This window comes from Uranotaenia lowii, chromosome 1 (assembly GCF_029784155.1).
Source record: "Uranotaenia lowii strain MFRU-FL chromosome 1, ASM2978415v1, whole genome shotgun sequence".
NCBI lineage: Eukaryota > Metazoa > Arthropoda > Insecta > Diptera > Culicidae > Uranotaenia > Uranotaenia lowii.
The window spans coordinates 191,882,124-191,901,059 of record NC_073691.1 but is presented as its reverse complement, the minus strand read 5'-3'; the positions used below and the strand labels follow the sequence as shown (position 1 = coordinate 191,901,059).

General features: G+C 39.6%; 3 protein-coding genes across 4 annotated transcripts; 1 reads left to right on the top strand and 2 right to left on the bottom strand.

Annotated features, from left to right (window-relative positions):
• Window positions 1-4,319: 4,319 nt before the first annotated feature.
• LOC129741580 (serine/threonine-protein phosphatase 5-like) lies at window positions 4,320-10,672 on the bottom strand. 2 transcript variants are annotated; one of them, XR_008736459.1, is made up of 8 exons: window positions 10,304-10,672; window positions 7,024-7,416; window positions 6,837-6,958; window positions 6,495-6,765; window positions 5,929-6,379; window positions 5,779-5,860; window positions 5,528-5,714; window positions 4,320-5,466 (listed from the first exon to the last, which is right to left on the bottom strand). XR_008736459.1 is itself a non-coding variant. In XM_055733318.1 (7 exons), the coding sequence occupies exons 1-7, from the start codon at window positions 10,443-10,445 to the stop codon at window positions 5,658-5,660; spliced, it is 1,518 nt and encodes a 505-aa protein (XP_055589293.1). In that variant the 5' UTR covers window positions 10,446-10,672; the 3' UTR covers window positions 4,320-5,657. The 2 variants fall into 2 exon arrangements, 1 of the variants encoding a protein (XP_055589293.1); XM_055733318.1 differs by having other exon boundaries at window positions 4,320-5,714.
• A 959-nt stretch (window positions 10,673-11,631) lies between these two features.
• Window positions 11,632-13,324, top strand: LOC129739489 (U4/U6 small nuclear ribonucleoprotein Prp4-like). The gene has a single exon (XM_055730961.1). The coding sequence runs from the start codon at window positions 11,729-11,731 to the stop codon at window positions 13,277-13,279; it is 1,551 nt and encodes a 516-aa protein (XP_055586936.1). The 5' UTR covers window positions 11,632-11,728; the 3' UTR covers window positions 13,280-13,324.
• Window positions 13,325-13,978: 654 nt separating this feature from the next.
• LOC129739488 (GTP-binding protein SAR1b-like) lies at window positions 13,979-16,561 on the bottom strand. Its single transcript, XM_055730960.1, has 5 exons — window positions 16,433-16,561; window positions 16,247-16,366; window positions 15,504-15,569; window positions 15,193-15,428; window positions 13,979-15,120 (listed from the first exon to the last, which is right to left on the bottom strand). Exons 1-5 carry the CDS (start codon window positions 16,473-16,475, stop codon window positions 15,004-15,006), a joined length of 582 nt encoding a protein of 193 aa, XP_055586935.1. The 5' UTR covers window positions 16,476-16,561; the 3' UTR covers window positions 13,979-15,003.
• Window positions 16,562-18,936: the final 2,375 nt, after the last annotated feature.

Below are 18,936 nucleotides of genomic sequence, written 5' to 3'. Positions count from 1 at the left end.
ATTTTTTCAGATTTCTAACATTTTTATTTTGTGAGTTAGCTTCGGTTAAATTTTTTTGTAAATAAAAAATAACCATTATTCAAAGTTACATAACTCTGTTATTTTTCAACGGAAATTATAAAATAGCACATCAAAATGCATTGAAATTTTATCAGCTTTCCAAATAAAATAGTTGAAAAAAAAATGACCTTCAACATGAAAAGTTTGAAATAAACTTTAAATGGCGTCTAAAAGTACCGTCTGCACCACCGAATATTTTGCAAAAAATACCATTGTATAGCTCGATTCATGATGCAACTTTCATCTGAAGACAGACACCAAAGTGGGCCATTAACACCTTGAAGAGTTATGAAAGAATAATAATGACAATAAATCTCTTTTTTTGCATCGAAAACAAACAATGGTCGAACAACTGCACTCACATATGGAGATAGCAAGCACTTCTAACAACATTGAAACAAAAGAACTTACTATAGCAGGTAAAAAACACTACTTTTTCATGCTTTGCAGAGTGTTTGCAGCAAAACTGACTTTAAATTTTAACCAAAATTCTTAGTATCGTATTGTATCGTAATGTGATATAACTAATAATGGGAATGTGCTTTTTTTTCTCAAGGGATTTTAAGCAACAATGGCTTATTCATCCCGAATGGAAATGTGCTGGTTTTACAACCTGGTCATATACTATATAACTTATTAACTTTTCGATCAAAGATCATTGTGAAGCATAATCAATGCCAATAGTAGAAGGTTCAGTCCCTGTGTTTGGGATCACAAAAATGTGATTAAAAAATGAAACATAGACGGGCTTTACATAGTTTTTATATTGGGAGCTAAGCACTGGACACCAAAATCCTTTCCCATTGATCAAAAAAGTATGAGAAAGTGGCACAAATGTTGTAGAAATAACAAGAAGAGCTCAATATGGCCAGCCCAGGTTGTAAAATTATGAAAATATGATACTTTTACCGTATTCGTTTTCTACATTCGCCCAGTTTTGAGGTTTACCATACTAGAACGAACATAATTCGTCGTCAGTGTTTTGCTACCTCGATCGCTCACGCACGAATCTTCAGTGTTCCACCGTCCATTTTAAATCAAATCTGGGGAATTACGGATGCAAAACTTAGCGCATAAACTTCTAAAAATGACAGTAAAATGTGCATTACTTGTTGTGACCTGGTGCAAAATTGGGTATAAACGAATACATTATTAGATTTTTTGATATGACATGAAGTCAGCAACACTCTACCGCCCCTACTTTCATAACAGTCCCATATGCAAAAACAAGCAAGCGAAGAAATCAGATTTTTCTGTTGTGGAATATATTTTTAAATTGTGATCATTACTTTCAGCATAAACGCAAATCGTTTCTAGGTTGTCATAATAAATCGTTAGACCTGAAATTTTCGAAATTGGGTTATTGGTAAGGTCGAGAGCACCATTTTTATTCATTATGGGACTGGTCATCGACCATATTTGAAACCTTTTTCAAGTCTACTCGCATAACAGTCCCATACAGAATATATTTTTTTGCACCAAGCTACTTTCTAGGACTTAAATTTGATCATGTGTGAACTTCTAAATGCAATTGTCAGAAAAAAAACATACTTTTGGAAAAATATCGTGAATTCCACATTGTTAGTTGAATCTTTTTACGATTTTTGATTGCATCCGATAGTTTTTCGCTCAGGAAGTCATTACTAAGAAAAACAGACCTGCCTTCGAAAACTACTATGCATCATTCGACATCAAGTGAATTAAAAAAATGTTTAAATGATTCAAAGCAATAAACCAAAGACTATTTCGCCGAAAGAAGCATTGAAAAGTAACCAAGTCCGTGGTATTTCACATATGGGACTGTTATTCAGGTATATTTCATATAGGACAGCCACGAATTGATTTTTTTTTCGAAATTTCTAGAACAAAACCTCTTTTTTAAGTGTTTTATTTTGAAGCCTTATGTTGACCTAAAAGGACGAAAATTCATATGGGACTGTTATGCGAGTAGGGACAGTCGGAAAAGGACGAAAAAATAGTGTTTTTTACCAGCTTTCATAAGTTCTTTTGTTTCCATTTTGTTAGAAGTGCTTGCTATCTCCATATGTGAGTGCAGTTGTTCGACCATTGTTTGTTTTCGATGCAAAAAAAGAGATTTATTGTCGTTATTTCTTTCATAACTCTTCAAGGTGTTAATGGCCCACTTTGGTGTCTGTCTTCAGATGAAAGTTGCATCATGAATCGAGCTATACAATGGTATTTTTTGCAAAATATTCGGTGGTGCAGACGGTACTTTTAGACGCCATTTAAAGTTTACTTACAACTTTTCACGTTGAAAGTCATTATTTAATTTTTTTCAACTATTTTATTTGGAAAGCAGATAAAATTTCAATGCATTTTGATGTGCTATTTTGAAAAATAACAGAATTATGTAACTTTGAAAATTGGTTATTTTTTATTAACAAAAAAAAATAACCGAAGCTAACTAAAAAAATAAAAATGTTAGAAATCTGAAAAAATGCATGTGTTTTTAAGTCGCAAAAATGAACCAAATTTTCAATTTTGGGGAAAATCTGAAGACCCCGGCGCAAACCCGTCAGATAATAAAAAAAAAATCCCCTTATGTAAAATTACAAATATGACAAAAATATCCAAACATAAACAAAATAAAAAAATTTAGTTCTGAATTCGTCAAAAACATGATAAAATACACACATAACCTATACGACATTTTACATGACACGACAGAGAACGTTCTTACTTTATGGAAGAAGGATTTAAAATTACCTTTTTGTCGACCGGTTTCGTTCTCGATGTTGCCCATCTACAGGACGATGTCCGACTGATTACACAGAGGATAATTATAGTTCGTTCAAGTTTCATACTTGATGAATATTTTCGGTTCATCGAGTTGAAGAGAGGTGAAATGATTGCCGGATCGTCTTCGTTCGTCAACGGTTTTTCGGCAATGCTGATGAACATCAACTCCCAAGCATTCAGATGTGATGTTTTTCGTACAAACTTCCTAAATTTGAACTTTTTTTTCCAATCGATGGAATGATCAAATTCTGTTGTGTGGGTCGCAACACCCGATTCATAAGTCCTCTTATTCTCGAAGGCATTTTTGAGTTCTTTGAGACGGACTTTGAACTTACGGCGAGTTTGACCAGAGCCGGGAAATTTCGTAAATTCCGGATCTATCCTCGTCAGAGATCTTGTCTTTGAGGGTGTTTCCACTCTTGAATGCAGTTTTTAGACCATGCTGCAGAAGAATCTGACTGATTCCGTTAGCCAATCTAGGATAAAACGATGCAATAACTCTTTGAGACATTTCTTTATCCGGTGTTAGTGTTGTTGCATCACTTCGGTGCTTTCTTCGGGCGTGCTTGACCCTAAAAATTAATTAAAACAAAATTATTTTCAATTACATCAACAAGGGTGTGGGACCACGTATAGATGAGCAAAGTTGAGCTGTATTATTTTTCTCTTGCTCTGACTTGCTTGAACACAACAATACGGTTTTCAGCCCCTCGTGCTCAAGCGGACATCAGTAGCGGATGAAAGGAAAAAAAAACGACCCACAAACCATCACACAGTCACTGGCAGCAGAGAGGAACGTTTATTGCGATGATTGTGAGTCGCATTCGAGATAGATGCGGGATGCTGGGTCAATTAGCTATGTGAAGAGCAGCATAAAACATACATACCTCACCCGTACCTTTCTCACCTTTTTCTATGCTGATGCTTCGCATCTCACAAAACATCGAAGAGAGCCAACCCTGCACTGCACTGATTTTTTGTGAGAGCCGTTTTTGAGGTTTGTTTTACTGGAGTGTAGCACCATCTAGTTGTCAGATAGGGTTAATTTTAGAGGATTTCTGCAGAATGTGTTCACACGGTTCACACTCATCCTTTGATCAACTTTTATTTTCTGAGATTTCCATCCTGTCCTGATTCATCCCTAAACCGCTTTGATGTACGATCACGTTTTCGCGTTCAGAAAAATAAGTCTCGAAACATCGGGATCAGATTCTGTAGTTTCCAGGTTTATGTATTTCCTCAGTGACGCCCCCTCATCAACTGGTTGTTGTAATAGACGACAGTTTTTATTGGTTCGTTGGCCCGTGTAGTTGTCTTGATAACCCAGAGACCCCTTCGATAAGTTTATCATCAAGATTGGAGCGCTCGCTCACTTTAACGAATTCATTTGGTTTTGAGCTTCACTGATTTCTATTTATATTGTGGAGTCCAGCTCCACAGCTCAGTATACTAAGTCAAGACTTTTCGAAGAATCCTAAGACGAACCGAAAAACACTAACTCTTGCAACAATTTGGTATTTATTATATCATCATCATTATCACCTAAAACTTAATACGATAGCGTCCATCCACCTACGCACGTTTTGCACCGGGTAATGATGGGAACACTTGTGACCTTGCAGTGATCATCATCCCACGTATTCTAGATTTTATATAGAAAAAAACTAAAGAGAAAACTCAGAGAAGAGTTCCCGCCGGCTCTGCTAGACCATCGCGACTAAAGGTTTTATTCTTGGAGAATCGATAAGCATTTTCGGGTCCCCTATCAGAGGTCTAAAATTAGAAATTAGCTTTCGTTTCTACATCATACAACACAAAACTTGCCTTTTCCTAAGTTGATGGGGTCACCCTAGTTTTTGCTACCATGCTACGCTGCTGGTTGCCAGCAGCTGCAATAGCAAATTTTTGGGAAGAATGTCTTTGTTGGTTTATTTCGTCTTTTTTCACCTAGTTTTGCTTTGAAGAAGATTTTCGACCTGTGTTGCTCGATTGCTGCCTTGACTTTGTTGCACCATTTGATAGTGATTTCCAGTAGAGTTACGAATTAATGGTATAAAATTTTATAAAATTGATGGTTTGTAGAGCTGTTAGATTATTTTTTGTTATTTCCTTCTCAAACTATTGAGAACGTTTCAGGATTGGATCAAAAGATTGATTTTTTTTTAAAATTTCAGAACAATTTTAAGTTAAAAGATCCATTAGATTGTTTTCATCCGTTTTTGCTAGCAATAAATCCATAAACCAATCCCCAAAGTATAGCTCGAAGAGAATACCAGCCAAATGCAAAAACACATAACATATTTACTCTCCTTTCAGATTTTGATTCACCTTATTTCTGCTAGCATTACTTTTGCATGGCTAATGTTCGTCTCCGAGATCCGCTTTCAATTTGTAATTATGATGGAAACATAAGAATATTTTTGATAACATATTTTATTGGTGTAAAAAATGCACTCTTAAAATCGAAGCATGATCCTATTGTACTCTTGCGTTCTAAAGCTATACAATTTGAACTAGATCAACGAGATGTGGTGTGTTTTGATCTACTCACAATTAAAAGGGGGCATTTGAAATAGAAACAAAATGCATACGTACTTACCGAAAGGTCTCTTTGAGCCGATTTGTATGGTTGTGGTAAAAACAAACCTAGTTTCAATAAACTTGGATGAAATATTTCCTTTCCATCTTTTTGGATACTGTTCTTTACTAGTAGTAGCAGTGATAGTTACGCCTGTGTTGTGTGATGAGTGGGATAAACGTTTCCCGTCGTCTTGTTCCGGTTGGATTGGTCCGTTCCCGGTTGGGAAACAGTGGCAAGTTTCTGCTGAGCAGCTATACTACGCAAGCATGCTTAGAGCACTGGCGTAAGCCATCGGTTTTACATGGGGATGCGGCTGGGTAAGAAAAAAAAAGGTATTTTAAGACTCGTTTCTCTCCATTCTGATGCGATGAACTTACGACTGCTGAATAAGTTTTGAACTGTGGTGTCAAATCGTCACCTCTCAGATTGATAAATGCACCTAAATTGCCCATGGCATCGCTGAAAAATTGAAATTAAATTTTTTAGTAAGGACGCTTTTCTCATAGAAGCACCGAGCCTGTTCATACCAATAATTGGGTGCAGAGAACACCGTTATGCACTTGCCATCGTGGGCAACCTCGTACCCTTCATCCTTGACCTCGTGGCTCCGAATGATATAGTCGAGTTTGTTCCGTTCCAGGAATGCCTTGGATACGTCCGGTCCAAACTGGATACCCACGCCGCGTTTGGATTGCGACCGCCCATTCTGTGGCTGTGGGTCAGACCAGAGCAGTTCGCACATCAGGCCTTCCTCCGGTGGCTGTCGGTTCCGGTCGATGTGCCGCAGATCGTCCAACGATACCTCGTCCTTCGAGAACAGACCTCCGTGCATGACCAGAACCTTACCATTGATGCAGTGACACAGCGGCAACCAGTTGTACACAATGGTAAACATCTCCGACATGGATTGTGAATATTTGGCCACCACTTCCCCCGTAAAGCCATACATTTGATTCATGTTCACACTCTCGTGATTACCTGTGGCAGGAATGCAATTGGATTAGTTGCTTTAATCTCTAAACGATGAAACTAAACTAGATTCATTTCAATCATTTCAAGTACTTAACAGGAAAAACAAACCAAACAAGCGTACCTCGTGACATGAAGAAGTGGTTCGGGTACAGCAGCTTGAATCCGAACAGCGTAAAGATGCACTCCACCGAGAACGAACCTCTATCGACGAAATCCCCATTGAACAGGTACGGATTGGTTTCCGATGGCATGCCGTTGATGTCGAAAATGTTGAGCAAATCATAAAATTGACCATGGATGTCACCGCAAACGGTGAATTTGTTCTGATCGGGCACTGTGATATCCACCAGGGATGGTTGCTTTTTGAACAGTGCCTCCACGTCACATAGAATCTGTAACGAACAAAATTCGAATATATTTACATAATTAGGTTATTGAAAATGATTTTTCTATTGGGACTCACCCTATACGCAAAGTTTTTGTGTAGCTTCTTCTGATTTTTGTACCATTCCATGAGATGCTTCATGAAATCTAACGTTACTTTACCGTCGACCAGCTTTGGTCCGTCGTAATCGGCTTCGATGGCTAAAAGAAAATCGTCAATCAATTCCTCTTCAATTGTCAAACTGATTAAAGAAGCAAAAACTCACTCGCAGATTCCAGATCCCGACACATCTCCATCACGCTCTTCTCCTGCTTGTCGACGGCGATGGCCCGCTCGAAGGCCATCTTCTGTACGATCTTCTTGCACTCGGTGTACTTGGTTTGGGCGTCCTTATCGCTGGGACACCGCTTGGCCACGAACTCCAGATCCTGCAGGGCCAGCTTGAACTTGCCGAGGGCCATGTGGGCGCCCGCCCTCCGATAGTAGCCCTTCAGGTAGCCCGGATTGCACTTGATGGCCTGCACCGCATCCGAGAGGGCATACCCGAAGGCTTCCTGCCGCAGGTAGGCAAAGCTGCGATTTGCATAGTACACTGCGTTCGTTTCATCCAGGGCGATCGCCTCGGTGTACAGCATCACGGCCTGATCGTAGTCTTTGCCTGAAAAGGGGATACAAAAAGTAAGAAAAAAAAGCTTGATAATCATAGTAACGATAACTGTTTTGGACTATAATAATTGTGTGCTATAAAAGCTGAGCCCCTCTAGTTATTAATAAATTCAAAATAGAGCTCTCTCCCCAGACCTAAATCCAGCTGGCACGATCGTCCATCTAAATTCTAAAATAATATTCGGTACTTCGACCCGGCAGATTTGGTTTGCGAGCCAGCATCTAGTCCTTCTAACCGGATACTTCTGGTTTACAATTCCAATTTATTGAAAGAAGCATCCAATGTTTTTCAATGCTGGCTTACGACCATTATGTACCAATCAAAAAACTTTAAATCTTTTGAGAAAGGCCATGTTTTTTAATAAAGGGATCAAGATTTTCGATGCAGATAAACTCTTAAGCCATCTTGAATTTCATAAATAACAGAACATAAGGTAAGTAAAAAAAACATAAGGTACACCGGGGCAAGTGCAAACTCGGGGCAAGTGCAAACGATCAACTTTCCTCTGTTACAAAAAAATTGAAAAATATTTCTTCTTCTAGAAGTTGTTGTTGTTGTCCAAACCAACAATCTGACATAGATAAACTGAACTTTCTTTCAATTATTCACTAAAAACACGGCACTGTTTGATCACACACGAATTCAAGTACGTACTAGACATGAAAAGTGTGTTTTTGTTTTGCTTTTTTTGGCTACAAAAAAGGGCATTCAAATCCGATTTTTCGTCGAAAGGTGAGTGTTTGGGACTGATATTCAGGTGAAACCAGAAAATTCATGATAAATTTTCAGTAGACCCTAAAAATTGTGAAAATAATATTCAATCCTGTCAACCCACACTGCGGGGTAAGTGCAAACGCACCTTTAAGCCATGTAACATCAGACATTAAAAAAAATCATCTCAAAAATGGTTCAGCATTATATTAGAGTGGTCAGAAAGGGTATCCAAAGTGTTGTATCTGAAGCGGATATTCAAAATTCCGTAATGCCTTGGCAAATAAAGGTCTTTTGCTTCAAATAACAGTCAGCAAAACTGAAGTTCCAAAAAGTAATTAATATAGCGGAAAACAGCAAATACATAAAAAAAAGTTGATAAAACATACCGGAACATGTATTAAATTCGTTTAAGTAACGATACACTGACGCATCTTTGAATAAGTTTGGAAAAAGCATTGCGTTTGCACTTGCCCCCATAAACGGGGCAAGTGCAAACTTAGAAATTTTTTCACAAAAGTGCCGTTATTTTTTACCAACATTTTTTAATTTTTCACTTTCTACGGGAATTTGTTGAGAACCATTTTAATGATGCAACGAACGATAATTGATAATTTTTGAAGATTTACATATTTTTCTAGGACATGTGAAAGTTGAACTATGGTGAAAACCGTTTGCACTTGCCCCGGTGTACCTTATATCAATACAAGTAGTTTGTTTAATTATTATTATAATTTATTAGAGACCTTTTAACCACCCGGGTCATTCGGGTCTGTAAGTAGTTTGTTTAATGAATGATTGTTTTAGGTGAAGTAAAGTTAAGTTTAGATCTTCCAAAACTTTCAACTGATTCATTAAAGTTTATATAGACAGGAAGTTTTAAAACAAACATTAGTTGGAAGAATGGAATAAATTTATTTTAAATTCTCAAAAAAAAAAAAAAAACAATACCATAACATTGCCTAAACTCAGGCGTCAAATTGTGTACAAGGAAGCAAGTGCACATTCAGGCGTTTTTGGTAATGAAAATGAATTTTAGACAGCATTTGATGAGCGTTATAGTGGCATTCATCGTGTTGTTTTTAAGTGAAGAAGAAGAAATTTTTATTTATTTATAGAGGAGTTTAACCACGCAGGGTCATTCTTCCTCTGAATTTTAGCAAAATTACAATTCTTCAAACAATTTAGTTTTCTTTAGGAACATTATAACTTTTCTCTCCTTTTCTCGAGTATTGGCCAATATTGATGGGAGATCACCTACAATCCCTGTCTGTCGGCGTAACATTTCAAATTTTCTGCAGCTGGTAAATATGTGATCAGTTCTGTGTTACATGCATCACATAGATTGGAACAGTTACGTTCAACTAGATGTTTCTGCGTCAGCCTGCTGTGTCCGATACGACATCTTGTGTTTTTAAGTGATAGAATTTCAAATCTGAGACATGATCAGAAATATTCCATACTGATTAAATATCTTGTTCCACAAGAGTGATCACCAACATAATCTAAATATTACAAAATATTTTTGTGCCAATGTATTATATCGCTTTTAAAATGAATATTTTCAACTTAGGGATGAATCCGACAGGATGAAAATCCCAGAAAAAAAAATCAATTGATTCCTGGCTATCTTCATCAATAGAAGAACAATAGAGATACGTTCAAACTAGATGTTCTTCCAAGCTTTTTTGAACGCCAATATAATTAACGATTATTGCTGGCGGTTTAATTTATGAGAAAAAACTGGAATGAGTGTTTTTAACACGAAAATTCTTAATTAATTGAATACATTTCGGATTACAGTATTATAGTCTTGAGAACTAAACCACAGTTAGATCCCCAAGTTACATAATATTGACCTGACGAGATATTTCAAATGATCGAAACAAATAAACTGAATTAGACGTCAAATGAATTTTCAAGATCCCCTTTTTGTTTCGCCAGAAGGTGCCAACAAAAGCCGGGCTAACGGTATTCTAAAAATAAGAGCCCTCGAATAAACTATTGACAAAACTTAAATTTCAACCCTTTGGCGATATCTAATCTAATGTTAACCCCTTTTAGGCGATAATTTTAAGGTTAGGGAATTGCGTTGATCAGCAGCAGGAAAACATAGAAAAAAAAACTTCAGCTACCGGGAAGCCAAAAATCGCCCTGCAAAACTTACTTTTGAAGAACCCGTTGGCTTGATTTTTAAACTCCTCGGCCTTTTCTTTGTTGGCAGACTTTTCCGGGCCTTCCGGACTCGCATCCTTGACGTCTGCCGCTACTGTGGCAGAGCTTTCCGGTGGCGACGGTGCAGAGGACATTTTTAGCTGCTTTCACTACGGCTTCACAACTTCTAGGTTGGGCTTCGGTTGATTGTTTTCGACGACTTGGTTTTCTTTGACGATTCACCCGCACGCGTTTTGTTCGTTGGCAATGAAATAATACTTATCGAGAAATAATATTACAGAATTACAACCGGACGATGGCTCCTCGCAATAAATCGCACCTTAGCTCATCGGTGAAAAACTTGCACATTTGCACACCACCAGACGAGAAAAACAACAGAGCGAAACATGCGAGAGGGAAAAAAAGGAGAAAAGTCGCGGAAAATTGACAGCGGCTGTCGCTGAAAACACGCTGCTTCGAAGTAACTCAATATGTGAGTTTTTTCAACCCTGATAAGATTTAGAATTTAAAGTCAGAATTAGTTGATCAAAATTCAAATTTCAGGACCAAAATTCAGATTCAGAACTCAAATTCAGAAATAAAATTAAGATTATAACGGCGTGTTCATAAATTGATTTTTTTAGGATGATGCATCAGTCTATCGATTTTTTTGGTAGATGTCTATAGAGATCACATTCCAATGCTTTCCCATACGTTTGCTGATATTTTACGAACGCTATCATCGATAAAAAAACCAATTCGAAAGAAAAAACCAATTTATGAACACGCTGTAATTTAAGATTAAAGATATTCAGAATTCACATTCAGGAGTCAGGTTCAGATTTCTGGACTCAGGTTCGGAATTCATATTCAGACTTGACATTCTGAATTTGATTCAGAATTCAGGGTAAAATTTGGATTGATTCTTTATTCATATATTTAAATTCGGCATACGGGGTTTCTTTTTTCAAACTTAAAATAAAGTTGTTTTGGTTCAAATCAGCACTCCAGTGGCAACCCTCAGGTTTGAGGTTAACTGGGCAATCGCAGAACATGAAGTACAAATGGGATGTTTTGAGTTCGCAATTCGAACTCCGTTTTGAACCATCGCACGGAGGAAAAATTGAACTCAACTTTCAGTTATAAAATCGAAATATGTTTTGCACAACGGACAAACTTAATTTTGAGTACCAAAAAGGAGCGTGTTTATTCGAAATGACACAAATCCATTGTGTTGTTTTAGCGTGCAGCGAAATTATGCAAACCGGCTTTTATACAAAATTGGGCCGAACCCCATTTATGCTGTTTGTTTACAATCACGATTCGCGGAAATTCGTACCCGAAACGTTGTCGCTACGGTTTATGTTACGCGTTATTCGCTTCCTTCGGTTCCGTTTATCGATTCCTGATTGAAAAGTGACCCCCCGTAAGCCGAACGATGTCCGACGATGAAGAGCTAGTTTACGTGAAACGTCCTAAAACCATTCACTATGGTTCGTTGGAGGATTCAGAGCGCTCCCGACAGCAGAAGGAATCGGCGTCAGGTGGATCTGACAGTTACGGAGCAAGTGGCAGCGGAACTGGTGCCGGCAGCAGCAGTGACCTGGGTCAAATTTTTACCTCTAGCGATTATTTCGATTTGGAAGCTGAAGTGTCCAAGGATAAGGCCGCTTTGTTGGAGGAATTCGAGCGAAAGAAAAAAGCCCGGCAAATCCACGTCAGTACGGATGATGCGGAAGTTAAGAAGAATCTGAGGGCTTTGAATGAGCCGATCTGTTACTTTGGCGAAGGTCCGGCTGAGCGTCGAATTCGATTGAAGGAACTGCTTTCCTCGCTTGGAGAAGGAGCTATACCGCAGAAGACTACCAAGGAGGACGAGAAGAGGGCTCCGGCCCAGAAGGAACAGGAATCTACCTGGTACCATGAGGGACCGGAATCGCTGAGAGTGGCGAGGATTTGGTTGGCGCATTATTCTCTGCCCCGGGCCAAGCAGCGGCTCCAGGATGCGAGCGAGTTGATGTCGATCCCTAGTGCTACCAAAGCCGGTCGGATGGTGGAACTGCAGAAGCGTATCCAATCGTTGGCCCCTCAGTGCAGTCAGGTGGGAGATGTTCGTCCCATCAGTAACTGTTGCTTCAATGAGGACTCCAGCTTGCTCATGACATCGAGCTTCAGTTCCATGTGTAAGGTTTGGTCAGTTCCGGATTGTAATTTGGTACAAACCTTACGGGGACATCAGTTCTATGTGAGCGCTATTGCATTTCGGAACGGTGTGGCTACCGATTCCAAGGGTGAGGTAGCAATGGCTTCCGGTTGCCATGACGGGACCGTGAAGCTTTGGTCATTCGACAGCGAAGAAGCGATAGCCGATATTAACGGTCATGTACCGAATCGAGTTTCGCGTTTAGCATTCCATCCGTCCGGGAGATTTCTGGGAACGGCATGTTATGATGCGTCATGGCGGCTGTGGGATTTGGAACAGAAGCAAGAAGTTCTTCACCAGGAAGGACACGCCAAAGCCGTCCATTGTATTGCGTTTCAGATCGATGGTAGCGTTTGCGTGACCGGTGGATTGGATGCTTTTGGCCGGGTTTGGGATCTTCGCACCGGTCGATGTATAATGTTCCTGGAGGGTCACCTGAGTGCCATCTACGGGGTGGATTTTTCTCCGAACGGATATCACATTGTAACGGGAAGCCAGGACAACAGTTGCAAAATTTGGGATCTGCGACGACGAAACCCGGTTTATACGATTCCGGCCCATACGAATCTGATTTCGGATGTGAAGTATCAGAAAAATGGCGGCCACTTTCTGGTGACGGCCAGCTACGACAACACCGCCAAGATATGGTCCAACAAAACGTGGCAACCGCTTAAGACGCTGTCCGGCCACGACAGCAAGCTGATGAGCGTGGACATTTCCCCGGATTCGCAGTACATTGCAACGACTTCCTACGATCGAACGTTTAAGCTGTGGAGCCCCGAATGAGGCTTGGAATGGAGATTGGAAATAAAGAATGTGTTTTTCAATAAATTGATGGATTTTTTTTCTGAATTCGAAACATCCTCGATACTTTTGACTAACATCAAACATCCAGTCGAAGCACCTAATAAAATGTGCGAATTTTCAAGCCTTTTATAGTGTAAAACAGTTTTAGGTCACTAGCATAGCAAAGTTTTAGGCCGTCGAGGAGAGAAGGCATGTCGTTGAAATAGATTTAAAAATAATCGGTCCTGATGATGACTTCCTTGAGGCACACAGAAAGAGGGCAGAGAATCTTTTTATTGATCACCTACGCCGCTCACCGTAGGAGTTGGCCTCACACAAACGTTTTTTTTTTGTGGTCTGGTGGTCAAAGATAGCTTACGCCTATTCGATTTCTCCAACTCAAAACGTTCTAGCTTTGACCTTTCCAACTTCCATTAAAGTCTAACAATTCTACTTTGAATTCCACGATTCGGCGGAATGCCAAAAATTTCTTATATTTTCGTTTACGACGACAGATAGAAAAATTGGTAGAGATATCATCATGTTTGGTCATTGACGAAGGTTCTGAACCTAATTTTGAATTTAACCTTCGAGAATCTCGAAAGAGTTGTTGGATTATGACGGTTTCATGGATTTTCACAAATCCTTTTTTTTCCTTCTAATGATAGGCTTTTTCTTTCCGAATTTTACAGATTAGAATTTTATATCTAAAAATTGTGGAGTTGTTTTATTGATCGGTATATATAGTAATTTTAATGATTTTGCTTCTTTTCCAATTCTTCTGGTTGATCGTGATTCTGTTAGATTTATATTCGCTGCCCCAAGTTCGGATTTAAATTCAATTATTTAAAATAAACCAACGTGCGATCACCGTTCCAGTTGTTGTTTCTATTGTAGTTGGTTGATACTGAATGAATTGTTTTTTCAAGTTCAAATTTTCTCCCATTCTGACAAGTTTTCATACAGGATGTCTTTTGTTTAGTAATCCTAGCTTCCATATTAGGTACAAGAACCCTTGGAAAAACTAGAATTCCCGGTTTATAGTTAAGCTCTGAGGAAACCCCAGAAGAATTAAATGCCGAACGGCAAGCACACAAACTGCAGCAGCGTTTTTCAACACTTGATTTTAATGCAAAAAAAGAAACATAAACAAATCTTTCTACAAATACAACTTAAGACAACAAATGAACAAAAATGTTACTGATAGCTTTAGCGTGAAACGTTCCACCAATCAATGTTTTTTCCCCTTTTGCTTTAAGTAGAGTTTGGAACCTTAATTCGGAAAATATCTGAATGCTTTTGTTGGTTTGAACTATTCCCTATTTCCATTGTTCTGCTTTTTTAATGTGATTCAATATGATCGGTTTGTTTTAAATTGGTTTCAACTATTTTTTTTTATTAAATATCACGCATCCCTAAATACTTATTAATCCCTATGCCCGACAAACGTCCTCACGCACGCCCCATACTATCTGTTCCTAATGGATTCGATCTAATCGCTGCTATCGGTCCTCTCTATTACTCGGTGTATGTGATTTTCTGATAAATAGGGTGGTAGCAACGGAAGCAACACCAGCTGTCACCGCCATGCAAGGGATGTTGTTCTTTATTCTATGCTTCTAGTAGACCACCATCATCGTTGTTGTCCCTCGGTAAAGTTTGAAAACTTGGCCTCTAGCTAAGACGAACACCACTTCCTATTTGCTATACGCTTCGCTATCCGATTAGTCGATGTATTGGGCGAGCCAGCGGAAACCTTCTCCATAGCCCTGCCGTTTCAGCACGGAACACATGAACAGTTCCAGGGGGCGGCCGGGCAGCTCGTTACGTGCAACCTTGCCCTTTTTTGTGGGTACAAAAATAATAGTGTGAATCAATAAAAAATCTTATATTATCACAGTACTAATCCCTACCTTGCCGGTGGTCAGTTGGTACAGGGCGAAGCAATTTCGCAGCTCGTCCTCGCTGGCCGCGCCGGGTTTGTCGATTTTGTTGCCCAGGATCAGCACCGGGCAGTTGGACAGGGCCTCGTCCGTCAGCAGCGAGTCCAGCTCGTTCTTGCTCTCGATGAAACGGTTCCGGTCGTAGGCATCGATCAGGAACACAATGGCGTCCACCGCCGGGAAGTAGTCCTTCCAGACACGTCGGGCTAACGTTGCGAGAAAACAGGAAGAAACATACCGTTAGACTTTGAAAAGTTTCTTTGCCTTAGAATCGTGCTTACCTTGTGTGTGACCACCCAGATCGAATGTGGTGAATCTCATGTTACCGATCGACAGTTCCTCGGACGCTAAAAATTTCATTAGAAAAAAATCATTCAAATTTCACATTTGATTCTAATTTAATGATTAATGGCATTTCGGTGAAGTATACATTCTAACAGAAAGAATTTCAAATGAAAGTAATGAAAATTAAAGACGGTTAGATTAGATTAGGAAGCATGAAAGATGTTGAAAATGAGCCAAGAGCGTCATTTGAGAAAACTTTTTGCCGCACAAGACCATTTGTCCCACACCGTATTATTGTCTAGAAGAAGCAAAGTCGATAGGCTGACTTTGCATTGATCTCTACAATGATACATGGATGGATCGAAGCACGTGTTTTTCGTGTTTCGTCCGATCGGGGTACGAAAAACACGTGCTTCGATCCATCCATGTATCATTGTATAGATCAATGCAAAGTCAGCCTATCGACTTTGCTTCTTCTAGACAATAATACGGTGTGGGACAAATGGTCTAGTGCGGCAAAAAGTTTTCTCAAATCACGCTCTTGGCTCATTTTCAACATCTTTCATGCTTCCTAATCTAATCTATCCGTCTTTAATTTTCATTACTTTCATTTGAAATTCTTTCTGTTAGAATGTATACTTCACCGAAATGCCATTAATCTTTAAATTAGAATCATAAACCAGTTGTGTTAATCTGTTAACACAATTTCACATTTGGGAACTTAGGAAAGTAAACGTACTTGGATGTAACGTGGGCACGTGCTGAGCTAGCCGGTCGTCCTTGAGCATGTGCAGCAGCGTTGTTTTACCGGCATTGTCCAGCCCGAGGAAGAGCAACTTGCCGGATTTTTTCCAGAGACCTTTGAATGGAAAACGTGAGTGATTTAGTTTGACGACAGGTTTTGGTATTTTGGTTGGAGACTTACCCAAGTATCCTAGAACACCGGTGAACCAATCCCAGATGAACATTTCGCTTTTCTGTTGATTTGCTACAACTTGTGGAAACGGGACAAGGAAGTTGATTGAAGTCTATGTGCGGATCAAGATAGGAAAATCTGCAAAGAAAAGAGAATTTGTGAAAAATTAACTATTATTGGGAATATTGTAAAGAAAGCGGAATTGTTTGAGTATGTTGGGACTTGAGAGTCATATCTTCGGAGTGACAAAGCAACAGAAAACGCTTTTTAGGATAAGAAAAAAATGGATGACCAGATCATGCTGTAGGTCATCGCTATTACCAAAATAACGACCGTCGATGGGTGCAAAAATATCGATAAACTGGACGAAGGAAAGTAAAAAAATAAACCCTGAACTTTAAGCAAGTCAGGCCAAACCAGGTCAAGGCCTGATGAAAATTCGTCAAGATCCATTCGGATAAGAATTTGACATTTTATTATCTATGAACATGTCATTATTTTATAAAGCTATATCTTTTTGGCATATTTTTTTTAATTTGCGTATGACCGTGCAAAGGAAATGCGAGGTGAGTTGCATATTTTCTAAAATATCAGAAAATAATTTTTAATTCTTGAAATAAAAAATAAAATAAATCAAATAAAAAAACAAAATCATTATAAAAAGCAAGTTATTTATTTTATTTACATAGTATTCCGTCTCACGACATAACTTGACGAACATAATTCCTAAAATTCACTCAGTCCATGGAAACCGTTCTCCAATTTCTCGGGCATCCCACGTTCGCCAGATCACGCTCCACTTGGTCTAACCACCTCGCTCGTTGCGCCCCTGCTCGTCTTGTTCCTACCGGATTCGTGGCGAACACCTGTTTTGCAGGACAGTCATCCGGCATTCTCGCAACATGTCCCGCCCAGCGTATCCGGCCAGCCTTCACCACCTTCTGGATACTGGGTTCGCCGTAGAGTCGCGCGAGCTCGTGGTTCATCCTTCGCCTCCACACTCCGTTCTCCTGTACGCCGCCAAAGATGGTTCTTAACACTCGTCGCTCGAATACCCCGAGTGTACGCAGGTCCTCCTCGAGCAATATCCAAGTCTCGTGCCCGTAGAGAACAACCGGTCTAATGAGCGTCATATACAGGTTACACTTCGTGCGAGGGCTAAGTCTTCTCGACCGCAGTTGCTTGTGGAGTCCATAGTAGGCACGACTTCCGCTGATAATTCGCCTCCGGATCTCACGGCTGGTGTCATTGTCTGCGGTCACCAGTGAGCCGAGATAGATAAAGTCTTCGACTATCTCCAGCTCGTCGCCGTCGATCGTGACCTTGTTATTACTGGACAAGCGGGTTCGGTCGGTCTCGGATCCGCAGGCCAGCATGTACTTCGTCTTGGACGTATTAATCATCAACCCAATCCTTCCTGCTTCGCGTTTCAGTTTGCGGTAGATCTCCTCCACCGCCGCAGATGATCTGCCGACTATATCAATGTCATCGGCAAAGCAGATAAGTTGACTGGATCTGTTGAAAATCGTGCCCCGCATTTCGCCCACCGCTCGTCGAATAACACCTTCTAGCGCCACGTTGAACATCATGCAGGATAGACCATCACCTTGTCGAAGCCCCCTGCGCGATTCGAATGAACTCGACAATTCACCCGAGATCCGCACACAGCACTGCGTTCCATCCTTCGTAGCCTTGATCAGTCTGATCAGCTTCCCGGAAAAGCCGTTCTCGTCCATGATTTTCCATAGCTCGTTACGGTTGATCGTGTCGTATGCGGCTTTGAAGTCGATGAATAGATGGTGCGTAGGGACTTGGTGTTCCCGGCATTTTTGGAGGATTTGCCGCAAGTTAGACACATGTTTGGATTAGCTATCGGTTGTCTACGAATGAATTCTCAAATGGAGAGCCCAAATGATCGACTATAACAGTTGTAAAGTTTAAAAAATCGGCTCAGTAGTTCCTAAGATATAAGGTCATTTCTGTCTTTCTTTAAGGTTCTCAATTCAATGTTTCACTCAGACACATATGGCGCTCACAAGAATAGATCAATGACAGAATTTGTTTTGTTTGTCTTGCCTAGAGTTGTAAAAATATAAAACGTTGCTATATGAATTCATTTTATTTCATTTTTCTTCGGTGTTTCCGAATTCAACTTATTCTTCATCTCATCCCTACAATTTTCATTTAAGATAAATATGGGTTATGAGTTCGTTTGTATGAAGTTTTTAATATGATCTTCCGATTGTTGGATACCAGTCACTTAATACAGCTGTTTTTGCTCGAATCAATTCTTAGAACGTTTCAACGTTAATTCAACGTTCTCCGTTACATTAGACCTTATCAAAAGCAAAGGCAGGACATTGTTGTAAGCCATTTCAGGAACTTTTCAATACCTTACAAAACACTTCCTTCTTGTCATTTAAAATCCTCACTGATAACCAAAATTGGCACAGTGTTTATATTTACATTCTAGCCATCATCAGTTATCAACAGATGGTGCCGAACAAAGTATT